Source organism: Notamacropus eugenii, chromosome 1 (assembly GCF_028372415.1).
Source record: "Notamacropus eugenii isolate mMacEug1 chromosome 1, mMacEug1.pri_v2, whole genome shotgun sequence".
In the NCBI taxonomy this organism is placed as follows: Eukaryota; Metazoa; Chordata; class Mammalia; order Diprotodontia; family Macropodidae; genus Notamacropus; species Notamacropus eugenii.
Window position 1 is genome coordinate 529077544 of NC_092872.1, and position 25397 is coordinate 529102940.

General features: G+C 39.3%; 2 protein-coding genes across 3 annotated transcripts in view; one reads left to right on the forward strand and one right to left on the reverse strand.

Moving 5' to 3' along the window:
• Positions 1-537: 537 nt before the first annotated feature.
• Positions 538-5175, forward strand: MRPL33 (mitochondrial ribosomal protein L33). The gene is made up of 4 exons (XM_072634068.1): positions 538-656; positions 1325-1343; positions 3941-4047; positions 4866-5175. Exons 1-4 carry the CDS (start codon positions 635-637, stop codon positions 4913-4915), a joined length of 198 nt encoding a protein of 65 aa, XP_072490169.1. The 5' UTR covers positions 538-634; the 3' UTR covers positions 4916-5175.
• RBKS (ribokinase) overlaps positions 5102-25397 on the reverse strand; it is a 132668-nt gene continuing 112372 nt past the window's right edge. The window contains exon 8 of one of the 2 annotated variants that reach the window (XM_072634067.1): positions 5102-6961. In XM_072634067.1, coding sequence (XP_072490168.1) covers positions 6788-6961 — 174 coding nt within the window. In that variant the 3' untranslated portion in view covers positions 5102-6787. The remainder of the gene's footprint in view (positions 6962-25397) is intronic. The other variant, XR_011972431.1, reaches the window with a different exon arrangement.

The window sequence follows — 25397 nt, forward strand, 5'->3', positions numbered from 1 at the left end:
CATTAGCTAATGGGGGGGGGTGGAGAAGGGAGGGAAAAGGGAAGAGGGAGAGAGATGCTAATAAGAGACAGGAACAGGAACATAAATGACCGAAATCACAAATGAGAAGGGAAAATTAAAAAGGATTATTAAGATTAAAGAACATTGTCAGACACTGCTATTTACGATGCCTGATTACATGCCAACGAACCTGGATAAACTTAAATGGGATAACTATTTACAAAAACATCTACATGAGCGAAACAGCCATCAGGGAACTTAAAAAGCTGGTCTCAGATAAAAGACAGCAGAACCTCAATAAAATGGATGGCGTCTGTCAGGTCCATAAAGGTTTGCCCTGTTCCCTGGAAACTCCACACTTTCCAAAATTGTGAAATCCTGATAAGTTTATCACTCAAAGTCTGGATGGGAAATTACGCCCACGGGGAATGGCAACATCGCAGGTCAAGAAAGATGGACAACCTTTTAGGCAGAGGGGTCAGAAAGTGACCTGAGGTGGAAATGAACCGGGGGGAGGCGGGGGCTTCAGCCGTGCCCCGGAAGTGATTCGCGATAGCGCCGGAAGCTGTTGCTTGCAAGAGAGCCGGAAAGGTTCCATGCAGTTGGCCTGAAGGCCGCCGTGGGCTCTGTCGCCATGCTACTCTCCGCTGTTTGCCGTAAGTGGGGCCGAGGGCAGTGGCTGCGACTGCTGAGGGGGTACCCGGTCACTAGCGATAGCGCAGGGATGGCAGCAGTTGGGCGGGGTGCTGGAACTAGCGGTCGCTCCGCACTCCTCTGATTTGCAACTCGGCACTACAATGCCCAGGAGGCCCCGCGCGACGGCGCGCCTGCGCACTCTCTGCGCACGTCCCTAGGCTTCTCGCCTAAACTACTGTGGTTGTCCTTTGAAGTGTGGTAGTTTTCAGCCGTTGTGCTTCGGGGATCGAAGTTGTTCATTGTCTCCCCCCATTGTAGACACATTTGTAAGATGTGGTAACGTACGTACACGGTCCAAGCTGCCGGAAGCCCTGCTCGGGCCTGGCGTGTCCCCTGGGCGCAGTGACGTGGGAGCATGGACGAAAGCTAAGTCCCGGCGGGCATCCCCGGCCCGAGCTGTGCCTGCCTGGGCAGGCGCTTCATGATTATCAATAGATCGAAATGTGCAGCCCCCTGCGAAGGCCGGCCACGTCCTCCCTGGCGGTGACATAAGTCCTCGTGACGGCCGCCTTCCCGCGGGGGGTCACCTCGGGGGTCGTGGCACTTGGGTTTTGTAAAGTTGTAACGGAAAGCTGTGGGTAACAAAGTCTTTTTTCTCTTCCTCCGACCCTTGCCTTGCTACCCAAAGTGGCCAAGAGCAAGTCAAAGTAAGTAAAAGTTTCCTTCGTTTTATAATGTTAAAGAAGCCTTACTTTGTCGACTTTTTAATATCATGTTCATTTCCCAATGTCCCTTTCCTTTCTGGTATCCAACAAATCATCCTTTGTAACAAGATTTAAAAAGAAGGAAAAAAGATATTAATTTAGCCTGGCATTATAGGTAACATTTTTATACCCACCCCCCGGCACCTTGGCACACAGGGAAGGAAGGGGCATCTTCACAGCTCCTTTTTCAGGCCGTTGTAACCACACAGCATTGTTTCTTTTTCTTCCTTTTTTTTCGTTCTTTCCACTTGCAGTGTAGCCATTATGTAAACTTGTCCTGGACTTTCTTACTTCGCTCACTCTGCATCAGTTTACGTCTTCATGCTTCTCCCAACTTTTCATGTTGTTTTTATGGGATCATAGATCAGGAACTGCAAGGGACATTACAAGTCATTGAGTTCAATAACGGCATTTTACAGATGGGGATACTGAGGCAAAGTCACTTGCCCTGGGGTCACACAGTTAGCAGGTGCAGGAGGTAGAATTTGAACTCAGGTTTTTCAGATTCCAAATCCAGTTTTTTACAGCACAATAATATTTATATGCCACAATTTATTTAGCTTTTCCTCAATTGATAAACATCTGTTGCATTTCCATTTCTTTAGTACCATAGAAAGTTATGGATATAGATATGTTCTTATATATGGAACCTTTCCATATTTTTGACCCCCTTGAGGTAGATACCTAAGCTTTCCCTTCTTTTAAAGTGTCTTAGCTTCCTATGCAGTTTAGAATGGCTACATGAGCCATCGTAAGTCCATCTTTTAATTAAAACTTTTTGTGTTAAAGATTTAGTCATTTAAATAGTTCAAAAAATTTTTGGAACCAGACCCTTTTCCTGCCTGTCTGGTTCTTCAGTGGACATCTCACGAAGGGGTAGGAGGTGGCAGTAGACTGTCTAACTGGAACTCAGCATCTTCTACCTTAAATCATTCTCCTTTTGCCTCACATTAAGGGCCCCACCATCATTCTTCAAATTAAGCGGCATGTCTGAGGTTTGTTCAGGGATGCTAGTGCCATATCAGTTTCATTTTCTGGACTGGATTATCATTTCAAAAATATCAAAGACTCAACACCAGAGAGTCTGAAAATAGTAGTTTGTAAATAGCAAATAGTACTAGCTTACTATTGGGCTGTTCCCATCATTTCAAAAAAAGGTCTCATAGTAGATGACTAGAGTAAGGTCTCTACTGAATAAAGTCTGATCTTTTGAAAGGACATTTGCCTGTAGTTTGTTAAAAAAAAAAGGTAAAATGAGTAAAGACTAGGTTTCCTTTGTCAAAGTAAATGAATAAGTTTTACTGTTTTGTAACACTTCAGTATGTGTTCTGTGTGGACAGTTAACAAAGTCTTGCCCCTGTCCTCACAGAACTGAGTCTGATGGGGAAAGAATAGAAAGAACTATAATACAGGGTAGTCTGTGAAAGTGCAAAAAGATGTATTATGGGAATAAGCTATTTGCTTATATAAAATTTCAAACTTGAGAATTTAGTGGGTTTCTTATGATTTTACAGTAAAATGGCTTTAATTCTCTGGGCTGCTCTTGGTCCTGCTTATCTCATCTATTGTCTCTTTTAATGGAATTGATCACATTTTGTTTTGCATTAGGTAGTGCAGTATTTGTCATTGCTGCTTTGTCACAGGCTTTTTGAGGGGCCATGACATATCAATGTGTGTCCACTTAGCATGGTTTTGTGATCATAACTGATGCTCAGGTTAACAAGCACTTATTAAGCACATATTATGTTAGTGCTGGGGATACAAAGAAAGGCAGAAAGAAAGTTGTTATTCCATACTTCACTCACATGTGTTTCAAACACTTAACTCTGCAAGATACTATTAGGAGTACAAAGTTACATAAGAGCCCTTGCCTTTTAGAGTCTTAAAATCCAGGGGTCAAGTCACATGTGAAAAAATAACAAAATGACCTGTTAAGGGCCAAATCAGTGGTATCCTTTACAAATCTTGGCCGAATTTTGCTACGGATGTAGAAAACACTCCTTAGACCAGATATGAAGTAGCTATTAAAATCTTGCTTGACATAAATACCAGAGAGCAGGTGGGCACATGGACTTGTATGGTTCATAACTGCTGCTTATGGGTAGGCCATCGACTATAGTGATTCAAAGGTTAAGACCAACTCATACTGAGGGTTTCCTGTTTCATATTCTTTGTATCCTGATATCTAGGCCGGCCTTAAATGGTGGCAAGGATATCTTTTCTTAGACCGATACCCTTAGAACTTCCTGAATTAGCCTACAGGTTCTGCCGAAATTACTTTGTTAATCCTCTAGAGGAAATTATTAGGTTACCATACACATTATCATGCATATTATAGAGCTCAGGAAATAAGGGACTAGGCTCCCCTGCATGCCTCTGAAATGCAGGACCTCCTGTAACTACAAACCTACCTGCCGGCTACAAATAAAATGGTGCCTAACAGTCCGATTCCTCTAATGCTGTACTGTGTGTTGTGCCATTGCTCATGTGACTTTGTAGTTCCTTTCCTCATTTGGTGGTAAATTTCTCTGTAATTTTAGGACCCTCCTTGTGAAAATGGTGAGCCAAGCAGGGACAGGTTACACCTTCAACACCAAGAGAAACCGGTTACGGGAGAAGCTGGTCCTTCTGCATTACGACCCAGTTGGTAAAAATGGGAGAAGTTGCTTCATGGAAGGTGTAGGCTTTTCCAGGGCTTATTGTAGTTTCTGGAAGCACACAAAACAACTTTGAAGTTTGTCTGCAGCATTGAGATTGGTCATCTAAATCCTTTTTTGCCCACATCCTTCTGCTTGTCTGAATGTAGAGGATTCTGATAAGGGATAGGGGTGAAGATTTGAGGGGATGGAGGTGATGGTTTAATTTTGGCATAAGATGTAGGAAATCAAACTTCTCATGCCTGTTGTTCATTTAAATGTCATATTTAGTTTAATTTAAATCACATGCCTGTAATAATGCCTAAGGGGGAAAAAATCCTTTTCCTCAAAGAGGTTATTGTTTGTCTTGTCTGCTGGTGGCTCCAGATAATCCTTCAGGTGAACTATCATACATTCTAACTCCTTGATAGGTCTAACCTTGCTCAACTCCCACAAGAGTGATTCAATGATTAGCCAAAGCCTAAGACTTACTTCCAGCTTTCTCTAATTTTCTTCAGTTTAGTGCAGCAAGGTGGCTCATGCTAGCCAGCTCCTCAGGACTAAAGTGATTGACTGATGGCTGTGAATTTGCCCTCTGGTTTTTTGGCCAGTGTTCCTTCACCTTTCATTGACTGCTAACTCATTAACTAAACTGCATGATAATGCTGAATGGATCTTTCTAAAAAAGTGAAAGAGAAAGAATGTATAGGCGAATAAAGATAGAACTTGGAGAAAGCTTATTTCCAATAAATATTTTTGGATGACAAATGTAATCAAATTTGTAAGTTTTTCAGATTTTAAGTTTTCCATTAAATCTGCTTCTTTGCAGTGAACAAACGGGTCCTCTTTGTGGAGAAGAAAAAAGTGCGCTCCATTTAAACAATGGATTGAAAATGAATTTGATTTATAAATGAGGAAGACTCTTGCGGGGGAAACACTGATTCAGAGATCCTGCAGTGTGCACCCAAAGGAAAGGAAGTGGCTTGGAATCGCCTCCTGTGATCTGAATGCCATTGTGAAAGAAAACAATGCATTGAAAGAAAATTCTTTGCTTTGGGACATAGATCATTGCATCAACATTTATTTATCTTTCTGGTTATTTTTACAGCCTTCAATAAAAAATGTTAAAATAGCTAGTACTACTATTGTTTCTTAGTGATTTTTTTCCACTGATTTTTTTCTAACAGTATGGTTGCTTTTTAAAAAATGACCATTGTTTCATATAATAACAAGAAATAAAAATTTTCCTAACAGAACATCTGATACAAGGGTTTCTAGCCCTCCTTCTTACCCCAGAGAAGAGCAAGAATCAACCTCCCGGTATGATCAAGCAACAATTGCCTAGGTAGAGGCAGAAATAAAAGTAGGAGAATTTAGAATAATAAGAAACCTCAGAGAACCCACTTTGTGCTTATGCAGTTAGGCAAATTTGCAGTTAGCCCACCTTAAGCCTAGATCACCCAGATCACTATTATTTTTTAGTGCAGATAGGAAGTGTTACTCAGACTTCTACCTTAGAGAGTCTCAACCTTGTTAGGAAGAGCTATTTTTTATTTTGAAGAAGCTTGGTGGTCAGTCACAATGTAGAAGGAGGAAGGTCTAGTGCCTTCACATGGCTGCAGCAACTAGCTTAGCATCGTAGAAGTTTAGAACTTCTGAGCTTAAGCACTGAGCTTAAGAGACATCAGATGGGGCTTCAAGACCTGACTTGGTCCCCTAAATCTCCATGACCTTGTGCAGTTTCCTTTGCCTCTGTAAAATGAGGCAGTTGGAATAGTTAATCACCGAAGTTCATGTCAGCTCTTGATACTCTGTGACCCTGTTTCCTGTTGACTGTGTCAGGTGAGGCTTGAGGTCCTATCTATCTGTAGATTCATATCCTGGTTGAGGAAGCTTGCCCTTTTCAAAGAAGTACCTGCCATTATTCCCACCCATCTCTTATAAAGGTGCAACTCTCCAGTGGGGAACCAAAATGGAACAGCTTCCCTCTAGGTACTGAGAATCTCATTCTAGCAATGGGGAGAGAAGAAATGACAGGATGGTTGTAAACCTCTAGGAAGTTAATGCAATTACAGAAATAGAGGTCCTTCCATGGCCACAGGGGACATTTAAAATGTGCACTTCAGCTTCAGAATGGAGATGGGAGGGTGGCATGTGGTCTTTTGCTGGAGTCCCACCCTAAGCTCTTATCTCCTACACAGGCTCAAATAGTGCTGAAGCTTGGGAAGAGGAGTTGGCTGTTTCAAGGAATTACTTTGATAAACAGCTATAAGGATATATGATCGAGCCTTGGGCCAAACAAATAGCTTGTTCATTCACTGTCCCCTGCTGAGCCAGTAGGGAATGTGTATGTATGGGCACCCACTGCTTTTTTAGACTTAAATTTAGGAACCTCAAATAATTGTTTACTTGCTTGTTCATTCATTGAACATTTATTGAGTGCTGACTGTACAAGGCAGAATAGGATATGTGATGCTAGTGACCCATTATCACTAGATGTCTTTGAATTGTTTTTCAAATAGTGATGAAATTGTAGATCTCTGCAAAACCCCAGCCTAGTCTAGGGCTGCACCCCTAATCCTGGCCAGCTGCTTTACAAATGTGTGTAAGAGGAATCGGTCATCATTACTGTATAAACAATAGAAAGCAGGTGCTCTACGGATGAAGGGTGAACATCCTTTGTATGTAAAGGTGGTTGAATTCTCTGTCTTGTATGCACTAATTGCAATCATATGAGCTTTATAATCTTAATCAAAACAGATTAAATGGCAGGTCCTTTTTATAAGGGAAAGAAGTCTGGGTTCCTGAGGATTGGACGCTGACTGAAGCAACGAAGCTGGCTCTCTTAATCATTTCTTCCATAGGCAGGTTAGGATAATAAGCCAGGTAGAAGGCTAATGCTCCCACAAAACTGTCTCCAGCCCCCTGCAAAGGAAAAGCATATTTATATGAATTGGCACATAGCCCAAGATATTTCCAAGGAAACTTAGACGATTCATGCCCACTGTTTTTGTTTAAGACTGCTGCAAATAATGCAGATAATTTCACAGAATCCTGAAAAGTATGAATTGATGCAATTAAAGTCAGTAGTACAAGGAGAACAATCTATACAACAATGACAGAAAAGAAAAAACTTTAAAACTCTGGTAAGGCAATGACCAACTATGTTTTCAGGGGACCTCTGATAATGCAGTTCATGCGCTTTCTGACAGAGAGGGGGTAACTCTTGAGAAGCTGAAAGAAAAGGAGATTTTTCAAATGCCTACCGTGTAGCTTTGTTCTGTGTGTCTGTGCTTATTTGGTAAAAGGTGTTTTTCTCTCTTAAATTTGTGTTCGGGAGAAGAGGGGGATCAGCAGTACTAATGCCAAAAAGGGCTGGGAGATATTGAAACACTTTTAAAATACATAGATGAGAAGAAATTGAAGTTCAGAAAGGAGAATGGATAAGTGGGTGAGTTCTGAAAGTAATAAGTGGAATTTACTAAATGTTTTTTAAAGAAGGAAATGGTATGAAATACAGACATAATATAATTATGTTCTGCTATGTATATGGAAATGCTCATTTTTTTGCTGTTTAAATTCAGATTTTTTTTTATTATTTATTTTTAGTTTTCACCTTCCATAAGATTTTGAGTTGGCAAGATTGGATTGGCAAAGATCTTACGGGAATGGGAACTGAGTAATTTAACGAGCCATTTGGATTAGATTTGGATTTGCCACTAAAATGGCAGTTCTTCTATGGCCTTATAAAGATTACAGCCTAACTGGGCAGCACATGAAATAATAAGAGAACAATGAAACATGATGTGTAATTAAATATCAAATGGTGCTGTCATGCTAGGCTGCACAGTGTAGACTGTAGAGCTGCAAGAGGAAGGCTGGACTTGAGCTTGGCCATGATGGATGAGTAAGACTTGGAGAAGCAGAGAAAAATAGATTCCAGGGAAAAAGGGTGGTTCTTTTATGAAAAAGCATAAGGAAGGATTAATCCTAATAAGACTGGTCTGGTCAGGGTGTAGAGTTCATATTTCAAAGTACAGGAAAATAAAACTGACTGGGGTAAGCTGGAATGAGATAGTGGAGAATACTGAAAGCCAAGCAGAGGAGTTTGGACTTAATGTAACAGAAGAAGAAATCATTTAAAGCTTTTCAGCGATTGACTAGATGAAAGCAATATTCCGAGTATGCACATGGAGTGCATGTTCCACAGACGCACACCACAACCCCTTCCACACCTTAATAAGTGGACATTCATAAACTGGCATTGGTGCTATGGTCAAAACTATTCATCAACTGGTGGCCAACAATCTGGCAATAGGTCTCTCTGAAGTTGGTGAAACAGATAGCAGATGTTGAATTTGTCACCAGGCCTACCCTTGAAGCCATTCCAGCTTTGAAGGATTACAGAGTATCAGAAGTATTAAAACATGTTCCACTGGCATAGATTTTGAGAAACTGAGGTCATTTGTATACCACAAAGAGGCATCTGGGGGGAAGGGGGAAACCAGGAGAAGAAAATAGTCTTTAAGGAAGATGAATTTAGTCATCAAGTGCAAGCTGGCCTCTACAAAAGTCCCTTCAGAGGCTTCACTGTGACATGGAGGTGCCTCTGGGTGGGGGCACTGCAATTTCACAAAGCCGGAAAGACTTCTAATATGAGGCCCATGACAGATTCTGACTACGGCTAAAGGCCCAAAGTTTCAAGGAAACTCATCTCCATAAGATCCTCAAAAGGGATCAAAATCCATCAGTCAATCAAGTGTTCATTAAGCCTCTATTATGGGTCAGGAACTCTGCTACGTGCTGGGGGTACAAAGACAAAAGTGAAACAGCTCCTGTCCTCAAGGAGTGTGTGTTCTAATGGAGGAGATACACACAGTTTAAAACATAAACAACATAAACAAAATGAATACAGAGTGGGTCGGGTTTTTTGGGGGGGAGGCAGGACACACAGTCATAGCTGGCTGGGTCAGGGAAGGCTTCATGTAGAAGGTGGCACTGGGTTGCATCTCGAAGGAAAGCAGATTCTGAGAAGCACAGGTGAGAAGGGAGTGAATTCCAGCCAGGGGACCAGCCAGTACAAAGACATGGAGATGGGAGATGAAGCAGCATGCGTGTAAAAGAGCAAGGATGCCAGCATAGACAGAGTCAATGGAGGGAAATCATGTGGAAGAAGACTAAAAAGGAAGGCAGGGGCCAGATTATGAGATTTGAAGCCAAACAGAGAAGTCTGTGTGTGAATCTAGTGATAATTGAGAGCTATAGGGACTTACGGGGGCAGGGAGGAAGAGAAGATGTTGATGTATTTAGATTTGTGGTTTAGGAAAATCATCGTGGCAACTGTGTGGAGGAAGGATCGGAGCAGGCAGCGGCCTGAGGTGAGGAAACCAAGAAGGTTACTGTAATGGTTCAGGGGAGATGATGAAGCTCTAAAGTAGGGTGGCCTTGTGAGCAGAGATGATGGGATGCTGTGAAAGACTTTGTGGAGAGAGAAATGACACAACTGGGCATCTGACTGGATATGTGAGGACAACAAAGTTGTGAACCTGAGTAAAGGAAGGATGGTGGTGCCTTCAGTAGTAATAAGGATACCAATAAAAACATAGGCCCCAGGCTTATATAATCCCTTTCATTTGCGCACTGATGGTGGTGAAATGATAGACAATGGGGCAAAAAGTTGCCAGGAACACACAGTTCTCAGGCTGCTAATAATTTTTAATTTATTGCTAATACTCAATGTATGAGCAGCTAGGTAGTGCAGCGGTGAGAATGCCAGGCCTTAAGTCAGGAAGATTCATCTTACTGGGTTAAAGTCTGGCCTCAGATACTTCCTAGCTATGCAAACCTGGGCAAGTCACTTAACCTCATTTGCCTCAGTTTCCTCCATCTGTAAAAGGAGTTAAAGAAGGAAATGGCAAACCACTCCAGTACCTCTGCCAAGACAATCCCAAACAGGGTCATGAAGAGTTGGACACAACTGAAAACAACTGAACAGTTCAACATGTATTTTTTGTCCAATGACCAACAAATCAGCATATTATTGAAACAGGTGAACAGCATCTGTACTGACATTTCTACCGTAAATGAAACCAAATGACCTAACTCTGTTGTAGATAAGTAAAAGGATATATACTATATTATCAATGATGACGTACAGGTAGTCTAAAAAATCATTAAAATATGTATGCTGGAAAAGAAGATAAGTAAATAATGTCTTGAGAATGTGAGACAATAGATAAATAATCCAGATTTTACAATGGTACTCCTGAGATAGCAAAAGAATCAGAAGGAGCGTTTATAGTACACTGGGGTGATTTAGGGAAAGACATCAACCAAAATCATAAGGGCTGATAAATTGTGGAAGGGTTGTGATCTGCACTAGGGAAGGGATTATGAACACCAATTAGATGCTGTCTGGTTCCTCATTACTATATCAATTTGTTGGTCACAGAACAAAAAGTGGACAGTGAGTGCCAACAGTTAAAATAACATTTGTAAATGATTTCAGAACTATATTTTTTAGTAACTTATGCCCCATTTTCTATCACTTCAATTAGATCACAGATCCACCTGATTACTTAAGGGATACCAGTTAGGAAGTTAGTTTATTGTCCCAGATATATGAAGTGATAAAGGCCTAGTTTTAGCATTAATGGAAATAGAAAGGAAGGAATAAGTGACAGACACTTCAAAGAACAAACAACACCTGATGAAGGATTAGGTAAAGGAGATAAAGTCTGTAGGAGAAAATGAAGATAATCATAACAATAGTTAACGTTTATCTAGAGCATTAGGGTTTGCAAAGCACTTTACATATATTATTTCATCTGGTTCTCACAGACAGGGAAGTTAAGTGAATTGCACTGGGTCCCACAGCCAGTGTCTCAGGCAGTGTTCAAACTGCCTCCAAGTACAGAACTCTTATCTCTTACCTCTCCCAGCTGCCCAAGACAAATGAGGTGTCAAGCCTTGGAAACCTGACAGAAATGGGGAAACTGGAGACAGTGGGAAATAGAAGTGAGGTTGGCATTATAGGAAAAGAGGATGATGATAAGCTTTGTTCCACCCAAGTTTTATTTGAAGTGACACTGGGACATCCAAGTGGAAATGTGGTAGAAGCAGTTGGGTATATGGGATTCAAAGTCTGATGAGAATTCACATAAACATTTGGAAATCATCAGCACTCTTATGGTCAAAGCCATGACAGAGGGTGAGCTTATGGAAGTAAGAAATATAGAGGAAGAAATGCAAATCATATTGACTGAATCTTGATGTCCACAGTTAAGGGGCAGAAGGAATAAGAGGAATCCATGAAGGTGATAAAGGAATGCTTGAAGAAGTAGGAAATGAAGTAGGACAATGTAGCAATGGAAGCCATGGAAAGAGAGAGCTTCAAGATGTGGGGAACGACACATTTTGAAACTTGTGCAATTCCATATTGAAAGACTTTGCTTCTACCTTCATTCTTTCCATCCTTTTTACATATGTACATTTGACTCTCTTTTGGTTGCTTCCCTCTCATCCATAAAAAGCACAATCATGTCTTACCTACATTGGTAATTTCACTTTTTCTTCCTTTTCACAATTAAAGGCAATGGAATAATTTTTTTAATACTCATTTGCCTTTGTTTCCTCTCTTCCACATCTTCCTTGATCCCCTGATATCCAGCCTACACTAAGATTCTGAAACTACCATGGATGAGTCTTGTCTTGCCATGACCATTCCAACCACTTCAATATGCTGCTTTTCCAGGTTCTAAATTTTCCCAGCCATTTCTCTACACATTTGTTTCATTCACTGTTCATTCAGTCAACAAATACATTAAATATTTACTATTTGCAAGGCAATCTAGTGGGTACTAGGGAAACAAAAACAGTAAATAAACAGTCTGTGTTCTCAAGAAACTACAAGAAATATGTATTAAATAGTAAAGTGATGTGTTTAAACTGCCTCATTGGTAACCGGATTGGCATATCTGCAGCTGTGCAGAAGAAGTCTACCCAAAAGTGGAGAAAAGTTCAAGTCAGGACCTAAAAAAATTAAGTTAATTTTTAAAAGTTTATCTCTTGAATTGAAAATGCTTAGATCAATCTTTTTAAGAGTAATGGAGATTTTAAGTCTCTTTCTTGAATTTAAAAACTTATTAAAGACATCGATAAAGGAACTTTATAAGTTGATTCATATTCTTGAACTTGTTAAATTTAAAAGTCTCTATAAATTAAGGCCATCGTTTCTATGCATTTTTGTTGCATTGGATTTGGGCCTATCTGCCACTCTGCACATGGGTTAACTTTTGCACAAGAGCTGTTACACAAAGATAAACACAAATAGTGCTACTTTCTATGTAGTCTTGGTCAAGTAACCTTCATGGAATGAGGCTGTGAAGATATGATGATAACTAAGGTTTCTTGGAACTTGAACATTTTCCAAGGCCCTTCAGTTCTGCTTCCCTATCCCCTGTCCATTGTTATGGCCACACTGGAAGGCAGGAAGGTTTCTTTGTAACTCTACCTTGCAGGTATTCTATTTGCTCACTCACTGACATAGGTCAGTAGTTTTGTAGTGTGCTAATTCTCAGTTCTTTTTTTGTTTTCCTCTTTATGTAATTTCTCCTATGGTGAATTAATGCCCCTTGGTGGACTAAATGTTTTCTTTTAGTTCAGTGAAAGTGTGGGTTTGGTTGCTATGGACTGAAGTATTCGGACTCTGGAAAAAAATAACCTGTAATTTCTATTTATATCTAATGGCTTTTAAGTGCCAACAGATTACTTGTTTGTTGATTCACATCTCCAGCATAACTATTTTTATATAGTAGTAAGATGTTTCTTATGGAAAGTGTTTTCTAAATGGAAATTATTGGGTCACTGTGATTTTCCTGTAAATAACATGCTTTCTAATCAACTACACTCAAAATAATAGAAAAGCTTGATTGAAACAGTGCAATGATTTTTAACCTTTTACTGAAAAGAATTTTTGTGTCAAAAGGGTAATCATATGAATAATTTTCCATCAGTAAAAATAACTGGATGGCTTCTTTTTCCCTTACTGTCATTTCCCTTAAGGAGGAGGCACTGTTACAGGGTGAAAGGCTTGTATGGGGCTGACTGAAATCATTGATGAGCTCCCAAGCGCTAATACGAGGACCCACCTGCCGACACTAGCACTAGGCAGTTTGGTGTTGTTCTGATCTGTTGGACTAGGACTCCTCTAGTGCCAAGATTCTGATTCACTAAAAGCAGTACAAAGACAACTACTGTGTAAGGGAATGAAAGACTGTGGAAGAAGAACTATTTGGAAAACTTTTGATGGTGCTTATGGGGGTCCTCATAGGGGAGGGGAAAGGGTGATGACATGCTTCATGCAGATGAATTTCCGGCTTCTGGTGAATCCAAGGGAGTCAGTGAAGGAACTCCATGAAGGGCCACTGCAATATTTTAGAAGCCAAGAACTTTGGATATGAAAGGGGCATTAGATAACACAGAATCATAGACTTAGAGCCAAGGGATCTTACAGATGATTGAGTCCAGTGTCCTCATTTTTACTAAGATATGGAAACTAGTTCAAACCTTGATTTCATTCATTTATTAAGTGCTTACTATAAGGCAATATCCCAGGCACTAGGGCTATAAAGTTAAAAATGAAACTGTTCCTGCCTATAGGGAGTTTTCATTACACTGAGAGGGAGGGGCTTTGACATGTATATAGAAAGGTTTAATAGAAAGTATTTTGAGGAGGAAAAGAGCAGCTGGATGCATCAGGGCAGGCTATCAGAAGGAAGGAGTATTTTAGCATAAAGGAGATGAGGATAAGGAAATGTGGATAGGAGGATACTGTGGAGTCCAGACATGGGGAATAGCTTATAGGATGTTTGGAGGCAGAAGACAGAATACCAAGTTATGTAATTCAGTTTGGTTGGAATGCAGAATGAAAGGGGGTGGTGTGAAAAAAGGCTGAAGTGGTAGTGTGAATCCAGAACATGGAGGACACTGAATGCTAAAATGATAAGTCTTTTATCATAGAGGTACTGGGGTACCACAACATGCTTTTGGGTAGGGAAAACTCAACAAACAAAAAAGCCTTCTCAAGTCCATGGTCAGACATAGACTCTAGAAGGCAGCTAGATGACAGGGCTGGAGAGGGACAGACTGGAAACAGGGAGACCTAATTTAGGAAGCTACTGTAGTAGTCCAGCTGATAGATATTGGGTAGCTAATGAGATGTGGGCAATGGTTTGATATAGAGGGTGAGGGAGAAGAGGTAAGAAAGACTCTAGAGTTTTAGGATAGTGATTCTCTCAACAAAAAATGGGAGACTTAGATTCATGCAGAAAAATGTTAAGTTCCATTTGGGACATATTGAGTTTGAAATGCCAGCATCCAAGTACAGATGTTCCGCACATCTGGAGTTAGAGTTGTGGGCCAGAAGTGAGGGAGTGAGATTAGGAGACAGAGTTCAGGGAGTCATCTGCATCAAGAAAATACTTCAATTTATGGGGAATCACCAAGGAAGAGAGTATATTAGAGAAGGCACAGAGCCTTGGGAAACCTCCATGATCCAAGGATAGGAGATGGATGGTGACTCATCAAAGGAGACTGTCTAGCATGGCTAGACAAAGAGGAGAACCAGGAAAGATGAGCCTCAGAGAAGCCAAGGGAGGGCAGAACACCTTGGATGTTCTAAGGGTGTTACTATCAAGAGAGCAGTGAGGGTTGGGGATTTTGTAGAATCTTCGGCAAACATTATGACTAAGTTGTTTTTTGGGTACTTTTCTGCTTCTTTTGGCACTCCTACCATCATCATGGTCTCTCTCCTTCTGCCTCCTCCATTTTTATTTCCCTTTGTCATCGTGTTGCCTTTGGCTGCCCAGGTACTGCACTAGGTTCTTGTGCCCCCAACCTAGGCCTTTCTATTTTACTTATCTGTCTGCTAGGTGACAGGGTTAATTTAATAAAACAACTCAAGTTAAATTGTTAATGAATAAAAATAGATTAGTGTGTGTCACCTCTTCAGCCAATATCTATCTTTCAATATGGCCTTTAATGCCTTAACTTGGTGAGTTCAGATTAATTTGGGATTTTAGACACCCTGGCTGTGTCAGGAAGAAAATATTTTGAGGCAGAAGATAATTTTTAGCCACCCATCACATCACATAGTATAGACAGTTATGTGTTCACTTCACTCTTGTGTGGTCCTCACCCCAAATGCACACACTTCTTGGGGCTCAGACACTGGGGATTACAGGGAGGTTTCTGTGCAGTTAATCTTCCTCTTGGGCTAAATTCAAAGTCATGATTCTTGGTAGGTTCATGCTACATTATCTTTTAAGTTTAAGGCTTTTTTAATGGGGACATTTTTGAGGCCCAATTTTAGAGGGATTCTATGTTTTAGTGCTCACCTTCCTTGAGCACTACTTGAGAAAAGAAAAGATTCACTCGCATGATCCCATTACCTCCCTATTTCAAAGAGAATTCTATGTTATTAGGAAGATGATAAAATATGATAATCAGTTACAAAGAAGAGGTATAATCTAACACTGTGAATTGGTACCTCAAAAACAGGATATTAGACAAAATAATACTACAGGGGACAGTTATAAATACTACAAATGTTAAGTATGGTGGTAAACTAAACGATATTACAGTGGGGTTTTGCAACTTTAACTGTAAAGTTTGGTTAGAACATTTTAGTAATATTGTTGTGAAACAGCATTAGTTGGGGCAACCTTATGTGAAATATGCCATTCAAAACAATATATATTTAGAAGGTTCTAGATTTATTCCACATTTCTCTCCTTCATACACTTTGTGTTTCAGTTAAATTGGTCTACTTCTCCAAGCATTTGCATAGGCTATCCCCAGTACCTAGAATGTACTTCCTTCTCACTTTCCCCACATGGAATCCTTACCTTCCTTCAAGACCCAGTTCTGGAACTAGCTCTTGCAGAAAGCCTTTCTTAAAAGTTGTTATACTCTTTTTTTCTACTCAGATTGTCTAATAGTTTCTTATCTTATAAGGGAAAAACTACCTTTGGGATTATGTGAATCCTTGAATAGAATGTAAATTCTGTGAAGATAGGATTGCTTTTTTGGTGGGGGTGGAGGAGGAAAGGAAGGGTAGGGGGTGTATCATCAGCACCTGGCCAGCATTCAGCGATGAACACAGTAGGCATACAATAAATGCATGTTGAGTTGAATTGAGGGGAGGGAATAACTAAAGCAGAATGAAGTATCTCAAATGGGCAGTAAAGTCAACTAGTAAGATAGTTCTAGTTTATAGAAAGCTGAACAAATCAGAGGGAATCATGGGTATCTGATGTGGTTAGGAGAAAAAGGATGATGCTAATCCCAAAGGTAGCTTTTCATTTATAAGATGGTGATGATATTTCCATAATCATGCCAAAAACAATGGGATCATCCAGTACCTCACACTTCAGGAATTTGTACCCACTTTCTGATACTAGATGATTCATTAACCAAACTGCCAACTGGCTTAACGGTTAAAGCTTCTGCATTCCTAGAAGATGTCTCAACAAATTCCATCTAACATGTAGAGTCAATTTTTCTTTCTCCTCAAAACCTCTTCCTACACCAAGTCATTTATCACTTCAGGCTGTCAAAGCCTACAATATGGACCTAAATTCCTTGGGCAACTTAGCTGACTTATAGTGGTGTGGGAGGCAGAGAAAAGAAAGATAAGTTAGATTATGACAGAACCAAAATTTAATATACATTTTCTTCCCTTCCCCTGCAAACCATCCAAAGAGATATTGAAAGAAGTTAAGTGGCCAAAGATAGATTCCCTACAAGACAAGTCTTTAAAAGATATCAAGAATGATCTATTTAGCAAATATTGCAGATATATTTAGAAAGATTTAGGCATACCTGCACCAGGGAAAAGAACTGGAACTAGTCAGTTCTCAGTCCCTTAGGGAATTGAAATTACTCTTTGGTCTGGTTCAATCTGAATCCTTTGGGGATAAGTTAGAACTAAGACAATATCCTTTTGGTTTGGAGGTAGAGGAATAATCTGAGGTTGGAAAGCCAATAGAAACTGACCTCTAGGTTATTATATCCCTGCTAGAGTTGACACTGGGTCATCTTGGATATATTGTATGCCAAAGGTCTATTCAACCCATTATACCATAATTTCTGTGCCTTGTCCAAACTGATTCTAATGTAAGGGAAGAAAGCTATGTATTGCTGTATCTGGTTGTGTTTTAGGTGTTTACCACAAATATACAAAGTAGGCCATTTGAAAAAGGAGAAATAAGTTTGTAAAATATCGTAAATCCCTTAAATAGGAAGTTATGGGAAGGCATATTTCAATGTAGTCAGGCCTGCCTGGCTTACTGACCAAGTGTGGTACCTTGGAGGGAGCACAATGACTTTGTTTCTTACTTTCCCAACTTTGTGTTCTTAATGAGCATAGCTTTTTGCTTGGTTTACTCTTGTGATTAATTAGCCTTATGTTAATTAGTTCTGTCCTCTTTAAGAGGCAGAGAACATGAGAACCTATAAAGTGGGTTTAATATCGGCCATACTCTCTATGAGCTATGGTTTCTGATCTATGCTTAGATTCTGGGTTCTGAGTTCTGCACTATTCATTCAAGTCTGGTTACTGCTGGGTGTGCTGGCTTCTGACTGACAGGTGGACAGTTTTTTTTTTGTTTGTTTGTTTGGAATGCTTGGGTATCTTTCTAATAAATCAATCCTGTCTTGTACCCACCAAAGTGGACAATACAATTCAGAGGACCTGATAGCCTCAAGATTTGACATGAAAAAATGTGTAAAAAGGGTATGCTAAAAGACTCAATTTTGCAGCTCAAAAGCTAACAGTTTTTTTGAGAAAACTAAGAGTCCCAACAATGTTTTGAATAATGGCAGTCTTCCATTGTGGCTCATCTGGAAGAAATGAGGAGTGGGATAAGTCCTAGTTTAAAATTACATAGTTTAATTTTTAATTGATTTTAATTATTTCACTGGATGTGATAAATTATACACATTCTTTGCTCTTGCTTGCACCCTGTTCCTCTAATCTTTCTTATACCAGTTTTGTTGACATTCACTTTAGTCTCAGACTCTTGAGGCTGCCAGGTTCCCTGGATCCTGCTGATCCTAAATAGTGACTGTACTCATCTAGTTTGTGGGTAATACTTCCTGCCTCTGGTCCTAGTCTCAAGATTCATCTTTCACCTGATTATTGGTTTCCTTTGCTATTATGATTTGTTCTTTGTCTCTGGACACTCAAACTCAATATTGTAATAGCACAGACCTTTTCATTCCACCTGATGCTACTCTTTCTAATATAAAATCTCAACCTGCATCACAAAAGACTCTTAGAGACCTTGGATGGAGGGATTCAGACTGGGCAGTATCAATGGAATAAACACGATACTCTTTTGGATATGTAAGCTATGTTATATTTAAAAAAAATAATTTCAGTATTTTATAGACACATCTGCTATGACATCACTACATAATCATAGAAACTTAGAAACAGAAAGGACTTTAAAGTTTATCTAGTCCAATTCCCTTGTTTTATGATAAAGATTGGTGAAGTCCAAAGAGAGGGAGTGTCTTCTCCAAGTCTCCACAGCTAGCTGGGAGCAATGCCAGGGCCAGGACCAAGATCCATATTTCCAGTCTTCTTTCCACTATACTACATGGCCCAGTGTCTTCATCATCAGCACCTTAACTCTCTAGCTCTAGATCAAAACCCACAAATGGTGGAGGTGACACCTAAATTAGAAAGAACCAGTATCCCTAAAGAATTCAAGGCCCCTCATAGGAGCAGCAGCAGCAGGACCAGTAGGGTGTCCATGGATAGTGGAGGCAAGTATTAGCAACGTGAAAGATCATGGGAAAACTCTGACTCTTTCTAGTCTGGACCTTTCTACTAGGATAAGTCATATAAAGTTAAGAAAGGCCAGGAATAAATGGAACCCAGGCTCAAATACACAAGACAAATATACAATATTCCATGCAGAAAAAGCCTAGAAAAAAATAGAATACCTGACTGTTCTTCCTTAAGTCATGGAAGAAACAGTATCACACTAGGAAAGGAAAGAAAAAGAAAGGAAAGGAAAGGAAAGGAAAAGAAAGGAGAAGAAAGACGTGGTTAAAAATTGTTCCTTTATTCTCCATTATGCTAACACTTTTCTTCTGTATAATTTGTGGCATATGCTGACACAAATCAATGTGTTATCTTCTTTTTTTTGACACCTGTATTCTTCTTGAATCATGCATTTCCACCTAGATTGAGACTGTATGAGGCTAAAGGCTTCTTTCAGAAAGGGAGAGGCAAATGGAATGCTAGATCAATGGGCAGTTGATAAGGAGTAAGTTCTGGGTGGTCTGTGCATAGTGCCATTTCACTGCCAAATAAAGGTTACATATGCTCTTAAGTAATACTAGCTAGTTCATTTTTTGTACATTGATTTTGTACATTTTGTACACTGATTAAACTTGAGTTATTAAGGGTAAAACCACTGGCCTTCATCCCAGGCACATAAATTCAGTTCAGTGATTAAAGATATAAAAATGATTGCACTGATGATAGAAACTGCAATTTGATATTGATTTGCCCTCAAACTAAATCCAAGACAAAATAGTATATTTTAGTGTAAAAAGTTCAAATTGCACAAAGTTTCACAAACATATTCAAATCTACCATATATCTGGAGCAAGCTGAATTCATTAGATTCAAAATTCAAGAGGTCAGCAATCTATGGACAATTAAATGGTACCAAATAGCTCGTGGTGGGTTCAGGCCATGGTCCAATTTATCTTTGGCTTTATCTTGGGGCCTAGTTATGTTTTTGCCTATGCTCCTGAGCTTTTGGCTTAAAAGCTGGATCAGGCCTGTATTCTAGGCTGGCATGTAGGTTTATGTCAGAATGCACCAGTTTAACCAGAACCTTAGTGGTAAGACTGTCTGGTGACTATGGGGAAGTGTGTGCTAGAACATAGGTCAGCTTCACTCTGGGAGTATCTCAGTAACAGAGAAACAAAAGGAGCTGTGTCTTTGCAGTGAATCAACTGTTCCATTATTAATCTTTTAGAGCAGTTTGGAGAAGGGCTGTAGAAGTAGTTGAGCCCTGAACCAGGGTCAACACATGACTCTTACTTAGTTGGAACAATCTCAGAGCCAGTGTGTGCCTAGATATTAGTTTACTTAGGAATCCAAAGAAGAACTGGCTTTCTGTCACTTAAGTCTTATTAACCCCTGCTCCAGCCAAAATATTTGTGGTGAATTAATTTATTCTAAAATTCAAGGAATTCTACTTAATGAAAGAGAAATGTGGATTGTAGCTGAGTATGGACTAAAAATGGAACACAAAAATATCCATTCTTCCATCATTATTAATGGAAGTTTTGTATGTAAATAATCTAAATACTGGTGAGTAAATGACTTAAAACCGAGATGTCAGTGAGATACCCTTTTTTTTTTTTTAAAAAAATGGTCTTTCTCTCTGGAATGGTAATCTTTTTTTAAGGGCTTCCACAATTCTGGTTAGAAAACAGTTAATCCAATAAAATCTAGCAATTTTCAAAAGAATCTGCTGAAATATTTCTGCCAAATGTTCATCTTCTAACAGCTGCTTTTTTATTTCATTGAGACGTACTTGAAATAAAATCATTGTTCTTTGTGAAAATTGCATGCTAAATAATGTACAGTTACCAGATTATTAAATAGCAAAGGCATCTGATAATATTAGCAGCAACCACAGGTTCCACTTCTGCTGATGCACAAAATTCTGAGTAATTAGTCATTGTGCAATATTGTATTTATATCCTTTCTGCCAGAGCCGTTAGGCCACAAAATCAGCAGGCAGTAGCTATTATAAAAGGACTCTCTAGGTTATTTATAATATTTTAGCTTCAGTACAGTTGCTGCTTCATTCTTAGTCCAGGTCTAAATTATGAAAATAAAGTAAAGAACTGAGCAATTATGCAGTGAATTTAGGCTGTATTGATGGCTAGGGTAGATAATTCCTTGCAAAATATGGATTTGGGAGTATGAAAAATATGATATATTTGTCTAAGGAGCCTACTTCACTGACCTCAGGTTGACATAACAAAAACAACAGTGGGCTTGGAATTTGATGAGTCTGAATCCCATTTACTATGCATATGGTCCTGGGCACATTAGTTTATCTCTATGAACCTCAGTTTGCTGATTTGTAAATAATGGGGCCAGACTGTATGATGCCAAAGTTCCCTTCCCTGCTCTGATCTATAATCTCAACAGTCAAGCAACTGTGCTTTGAGAATCTCTATAAAACTTCCTTAACCAAGAAGGTTCTCCTATCTGTTTAGCAGATTACTAAGAATGGCTAGGTGGCACAAGGGACAGAGTGCTTCAAATACTTCTTAGTTGTGTGATCCCAGGTAAATTACTTAATCCTGTTTGCCTCAGTTTTCTCATCTATCAAATGAGCTGGAGAAGGAAACTGCAAACCACTCCAGTATCTTTGTCAAGAAAACCCCAAAAGGGGTCACCAAGAGTTGGACACAACTAACACAAATGAACAAAACCCCTCCCAAGAATGGCTATTCATGAAAAAATAAAGGAAGGCTTGGGTAAATTAAGTTCATTTATTTACACATTCATTTAATAAATATCTATTGAGCATCCATTATAAGTATGGCACTGTGTTTGATGGTATGGGGGAATGGAAAGAAGAAATAAAGATAGAAATAATCCCTGTTCCTTCATGAAATCTAGTAATTTTGGCTAAATAAGTCCTAGATCTGAGGCAGCTGTGGACAGAACAGATAGTGCAGAAGATAGAGTGCTGAATCTGGAGTCAGGAAAACTTCAGTTCCAATCCAGCCTCAGATACTCCCTAGCTGTGTGACTCTGGGCAAATCATTCAACCTCTGTTTGCATCGGGTTTTACTATAAAACAGGGATAATAATAGCACCACTTCATAGGGCTGTTGTGAGGGTCAAATGGGAAATAATCTTTACAAAGGCGTTTAACATAGTGTCCAGTACATAATAGGTGCTATGTAAATGTTTATTCCCTTCTCCCTTCCCTTGGAGCTTCCATCCAGCTCAATGATTCAGTATTTATACGGAATATATTTAGTCTCTGAAGAGGTTTGGATAATACTTTATTCTAGGTGTTCTCTAAGATATGTCATTCCTGTGCTCAGACATCTTTAGTATCTACCTACTGCCCATCAAGTAAAGTTCAGACTCTTGAACAGAAATGAGAAAAGAGAAGATAACATAGAATCATTGATAGCTAAGGTCTACTCACACTCAGACCTACCAGCAAGGGAGTAATGGGGCTTAGGTATGTAGGAGGTTGAGACGGGAGGTCCTAGCCTTGCCTCATAAACCTGCACCTGTAGAGGAGTTGTTGCTTGAATTCTCACTATGGTTGTCATCCCCATATGGGGTTGCAGCCCAAAGTTTAAGAAGCACTGAAGGGGTTGCCAGTGGAAAAAAGTTTAGGAAGCCCTGCTCTGTTTTATAGGCTCCTGGGGCACTCTCTAGGGAGGGTGGTTATGTCTGGTCACTTCGATAAAGAGTTGTAGGGTCTCTTGGGTACAGAAACTACAATAATTTAGATTCTACATGCTGACTTTTGTTGTTCGGTTATTCAGTCATGTCCAACTCTACATGATCCCATGCACTTTTGTTCATGGGGTTTTCTTGGCAAAGATACTGGACTGGTCTGTCATTTTCTTTTCCAATGTGTCTCCATTTTACAGATGAGGAACTGAGGCAAATAGAGGTTAAGTGATTTGACCAGGATCACACAGCTAGTAAATGTTGAAGCCACATTTGAACTCAGATCTTCCTGACTCTGAGCCTAGTATAACACTCAGCTGCTTCTCAGCTCTTGGACTTATTTGGGTCAAACTATTAGATTTTATGAACAAACAGGGATCATTTCTATTTTTATTTCTTCTTTTGATTCTCCCATAGCACCAAACACAGTGCCATACTTATAGTAGATGCTCATTAATTGTTTGTTAAATTATTTTTACCAAGGCTTAAAGTTAAGGGCAGTATCACTCCCCAGGACCATATACGTTTGGCACTGGCAACTGCATTTCTTTTCTCTACCCTATTTTGAATTCTCCCCTTTTCACTCCCCTCCTGACACTCCCTTTTATTACTTCTTTAGTCTTTGGTCTCTTGTGGCATACCTATGGAGCTTAAGATTGGGCATATGATTGGGAGAGCTTAGGTTTGATCATGGGATAATGCCAAGAGGTTGTGTGGTGTGACAGAAAAAGTTGTGGATTTGGAGGAAAAAATAAAAAAGGGAAAGCCCATGCAAAATAACTATATAATTCATAGTCTACTTAAGGTATCCAAAAGACTAACATACAATTATAAAACATCCTTTAAAGAAATAAACTTAATAATTGGAACGATATTCAGTGCTCATGATTTTGCTCTTGTAATTATTTTATAGTGTGACCGTGAATAATCAGGTATCTATTTTGAGTTTATTATGGTACATGTTGCAATCTAAACCCAATTTCTGCCAAACTGCTTGCCAGTTTTCTTAGGAAAAAGAAAAGAAAAAGTAGGAATGAAGTGTAAATTACACTTCCAGACTTCATATTATACTATAAAGCAGCAAATATCAAAACTATTTGGTGCTGGTAAAAATAAAAATGGATCAGTGGGACAAGATAGAGAAGAGTAAAGACAATTGAATGTGATAACCTATTATGTGAGAAAACTGAGAACATGAATTGTGAAATGAAATCTCAGAGTTGGAAAAAGTTAAAGTTGGAAGGGATGTAGGAAGTCAGGTGCAACTCTTTCAGCAGAGTTGTGAAACAGTTCACACTTTTTGGGAAAATAGTTTAGAATTATGTGAGAAAAGTCACTAAACTGTTTACACTCTGACTCAGGGATCCCACTACTGGGCGTAAAAAATTAATGAGAAATTTAGAGAAGCATAAGAAGATTTTATCACCTGATGCAGTATGAAGAAAGCAAAAACAAGAGTACAAGATACATAATGGCTTCAGTGATGCAAATGAAAACAACTCTAACGGAAACTAACTGCTGTGAAAAATCATGGTTCTGGAAAACAGACCATGAAACATACATTCCCTCCTCTTGGCAGACAGGTAGAGAATGACGGATGCAGAAATTGCAGAAACTGTTACATGTGGATACTTTGTTTTGCTCTTGCATAATTGTTTTTCTCTTTTTTTCATAGGAACAGGGTGGGGAAATATATTGAGAAATACTCTGATGTTTAAAACAACAAAAGATTACAATTTAAAAAAAAAGAAAAAGCACTGAGCCCTCCTCTGTGATGATGAAACTTCTTTTGAATAGCAAGGATGAGATTTTTTGGAGTCCTGACTTTCATAGTTCATCACACACAGAATAAAGATAGATAATTTAAAATGCTTAATTCTGCCTGATTGGCTAATAGAGGAGGTAATTTGCTGAGGTGAAAGTAATATAATAATGTCAAAACTGTATCTGGTGGGTGACAGGCATTATGCCTGTCAGTTTTTTTCAAAAGATAATTATTGTACGAAATGTCCTTTCTTTGCATTCACTGAACCTTTTTTTCTCTTCATTATATCTTTCCCTGGATAGCATCGTAAAGGAGAATTTTCATAGATAGTTCCTACTATGTGCAGGCTAGTGTTAATTTTTAAGTAGAAAAGGGAAAAAAGAAAACAAAAAGTACACGTGGGGATGTGTGTACAATAGTAATCTTCTATTAGTTCTCTACATTCAGATGTGCTTTTTCTTATTAAATTTTATTTTTGCTATTATGAAGCTGACAAAGACCAACAAAACCAAATATTTGTGAATACAAAGAACTCCAAATCTCATTACATATATCATATTCTTTGGGGTTTTACCATTTTAAAAAGTACTTACTAAATTCAGTCCATTAGCTAGTCAATGAGTCAACAAGCACTTATTATCTCCTACTGTACCAGGCACTGTGCTGAGCTCTGGGGATACAAAGAAAGGCAAAAGACAGTCCCTGTTCCCAAGCAGCTCCCAGTATAATGGAGGAGACATAAACAGCCATGTACAAACTAGGTATATACAGGATAAAATGGAGGTGATCCACAGGATCCAGGAAATGATAATCAGGAGGAGTTGGAGAGGTTGGTGAAAAATCTGGAGAAAGTAGTCATGAAAACTTAAAAGAGAAGAGAGCACGAAGGAGAAAGCCTAAGTGAGAATGTCAAAGGCTGCAGAGGTCAAGAAGAATGAGGACTGGGAAATGGCCATGAAATCTGGTGACGAAGACCATCCTTGGTAATTCTGGAGAAAGCAGTTTCAGTTGGATGATAAGGTTGGAAGCCAGACTGCAGAGTTTAAAGTAGAAGAAGCTGTCTTAGTCAG

Excerpts from the sequence above, each read along its gene's own strand:
- MRPL33 (XM_072634068.1), top strand. The coding sequence starts at position 635 with ATGCTACTCTCCGCTGTTTGCC. Across the intron at positions 4,048-4,865 it reads TCTGCATTACGACCCAGTTG|TGAACAAACGGGTCCTCTTT; the intron begins GTAAAAATGGGA and ends GCTTCTTTGCAG.